At 52.3% G+C, this 2,883-nt stretch overlaps 1 protein-coding gene across 1 annotated transcript; it reads left to right on the forward strand.

The window, feature by feature from the left end:
• The first annotated feature begins 456 nt into the window (after nucleotides 1-456).
• LOC117854044 (aspartyl protease family protein At5g10770) lies at nucleotides 457-2,336 on the forward strand. Its single transcript, XM_034736325.2, has 2 exons — nucleotides 457-632; nucleotides 732-2,336. The coding sequence occupies exons 1-2, from the start codon at nucleotides 485-487 to the stop codon at nucleotides 2,054-2,056; spliced, it is 1,473 nt and encodes a 490-aa protein (XP_034592216.1). The 5' UTR covers nucleotides 457-484; the 3' UTR covers nucleotides 2,057-2,336.
• Nucleotides 2,337-2,883: the final 547 nt, after the last annotated feature.

A 2,883-nucleotide genomic window follows, 5' to 3' on the forward strand; every position in this document is an offset into this window, starting at 1 on the left:
AGATTGTAGGATTGTAGAAAGGATAGCCAAAAGGCTTTACGAGGAATAAGATTACCACTCCGAGAGTACTTCTGGCGCTATTCTACACTCAATAATAAATAATGACTAATTGACTGTGAACTACCGAATGTAATGCACTTGATACTGAACCACATTCGGTAGAAGGGCATAGAGGTGGCGGTACGTAGGATAGTATTTGTATATATTGAGTTGCATGCACCAACCATTAAACCTAAAAGTTTAATCTGATAGAGAAGTACATGCGACGCCTAGAACGTGCAATCTAGCTATTGCCAAACGTTTTGGCCCACTGTATTTAGATGGGCTAGGTTAGAAGCCAAACAACTATAACATGCAAAATAAAGTTGGTATCTATTCATTTTAGAAACAAAATTAGAAAATAATATACACTTGTGCCCGCGGCCTATATATATCAAGGCACTATGGGAACGCTGAAGCATGGTCGAGTAGCACACAATCAGCCATGGCGCCTGTTCTGCCACTGCTACTTCTGCTCCTGTCCTCTTCTTCTTCTCCAACAATCCGTGCAGCAGCAGCAGATGAGGAGCACGAGTACACACTCGTGGCATTGAGCTCGCTGCAACCAAAAGCTACCTGCGCCGGACACAGGGGTACGATCGATATATATATATATTATCTTTCTCACAGGAAGGCTCCTAATGACAATAATTAAATTAAATACTGATGATGATGATGTTATTGACTCCCAGTGGCTCCGCCCCAGAACACGACGTGGGTGCCTTTGAACCTCCCCCATGGCCCATGCTCGCCGCTGTCCGGCGGCGCCACCACGCCGCCGTCCGTGGCTGAGCTGCTCCGCCACGACCAGCTCCGCGTCGACGACATCCTCACGAGGCTGTCCGGCATTCCCATCAACGACAGCAAGCCGACGCGCTCGGTGGGTGGACCCAACGCCCAAATGAATGGCAACTTAATCGATGTCGGCGTGGGCCCAGCACAAAGCCCCCCGTCGGCGTGGGCCCAGCAGCAGCTCTCCGGTCTGAGCGGCGGTATTGATGCAGTCGCCGCCCAGTCGAGCCTGCCGGCCGGAGTGCTCCGGCAGACGGTGGTCGTGGACACGGCCAGCGACGTGCCGTGGGTGCAGTGCGTGCCGTGCCCCATCCCGCCGTGCCACCCGCAGACCAACACCTTCTACGACCCGACCAAGTCGCGCACCTATGCCGCCTTCCCCTGCGGCTCCCCAGCTTGCCGGCAGCTCGGTCCCTACGCCAACGGCTGCATCAACAACCAGTGCCAGTACAAGGTCACCTACCCCGATGGCTCGTCGTCGTCGGGCACCTACAGCTCCGACGTCCTCACCTTCGACGCCACCCACGCCGTCAGCAACTTCCAGTTCGGGTGCAGCCACGCTGAGCAGGGCAGCTTCGACAACCGTGCGGCGGGCATCATGGCGCTCGGCGGCGGCCCGGAGTCGCTGCTGGCCCAGACGGCGTCCCGCTGGGGGAACGCCTTCTCCTACTGCATCCCGCCGACGTCGAGCAACTCCGGCTTCTTCGGCCTCGGCGTGCCCGGCGGCGTCGCCTCCTCCAGGTACGTGGTGACGCCGATGCTCAGGTACCCGAACCTGCCCACCTTCTACCGCGTGCTCCTCCGGGCCATCACCGTCGGCGGGCAGCGGCTCAACGTGCCCGCCGCGGTGTTCTCCGCCGGCTCCGTGATGGACTCGCGCACGGCCATCAGCCGCCTGCCGCCGACGGCGTACGCGGCGCTGCGGGCGGCGTTCAGGAACGCCATGAGGATGTACCGCCCTGCGCCGCCCAAGGGGAACCTCGACACCTGCTACGACTTCACCGGCGTCGCCAACGTCAGGCTGCCGAGGATCGCGCTGGTGTTCGACCGGAACGCCGTCGTGGAGCTGGACCCGTCGGGGATCCTCTTCAGCAGCTGCCTCGCTTTCGCCTCCAACCGCGACGACCACATGCCGGGCATCCTCGGCAGCGTGCAGCAGCAGACGTATGAGGTGCTCTACGCCGTCGGCGGAGGCGCTGTCGGATTCCGCCGTGCCGCGTGCTGAGCGCCACCTCGCCCTGCCATCCAATCCATCTGTCTACTGGCATTATATTGTTGCTTTACTCGTTTCCACACCCACTGTTAACTACTATATGTAAGACCTATCTGGTCAATGGTCATGGATTTCTACAAGCTAATCTCACAGGGAGGTGAGGTAGTTTGTTGCCCAAATAAACCGAAGATTTGCAAGTTGTATGTGATCCTGCCGGCTTATAAGCTTGTACTTCTATCAGAAATTTGTTATATTGATCATGTCCGGAAGGAGAAGGGACTTTGTTTTGAAACCGTAAATTTGTTCAACGTGTGCATTTTTGTTTATTTTCTGTGTCCTTCAAGAAAAGAGTACAATATTATACTTCGTCCGTTTCAAATTGTAGAGTATTTTAACTTATCTATATACATAATTTTTGGAGTGAAATACTCCAGAGGTCCATCAACTTGTAAGACGGTGCCATTTAGATCCATAAACTCCAAAAGTGTATTTTTAGATCTAGAAACTTGTTAAGTCGTTCACTGTAGGTCCATACCTCTCCATAGTATCCGTTTAGCATAGCTCCAACTTCGAGATCCATGTTAGGTCTGTACTCTAAAATCTAAAATAAAATAATTTAAATATTTGTGTTTAGTCTAGATTATAAATAAAATATTTTAGCTAAATGTTCGTGATAGACCTGCACCTCTAAATCTAATACCTAACTCTAAGTGATCCAAGTTTTTTCCAGTAACTCTACCGAATAGGGTTACGGTGTTAGAAACAATGTATACCTAAGTTTTATCCAAATGAAATCCATATCTTCTTTTTTCTCATAAATACTTTATCATGTTATTATA

The sequence above is a fragment of the Setaria viridis genome, chromosome 4 (assembly GCF_005286985.2).
Source record: "Setaria viridis chromosome 4, Setaria_viridis_v4.0, whole genome shotgun sequence".
Lineage (NCBI taxonomy): Eukaryota > Viridiplantae > Streptophyta > Magnoliopsida > Poales > Poaceae > Setaria > Setaria viridis.

Coding starts and splice junctions, on each gene's coding strand:
- LOC117854044 (XM_034736325.2), top strand. CDS start 485: ATGGCGCCTGTTCTGCCACTGCTACTTCTGCTCCTGTCCTCTTCTTCT. Junction 633..731: donor TACCTGCGCCGGACACAGGG/GTACGATCGATA, acceptor ATTGACTCCCAG/TGGCTCCGCCCCAGAACACG.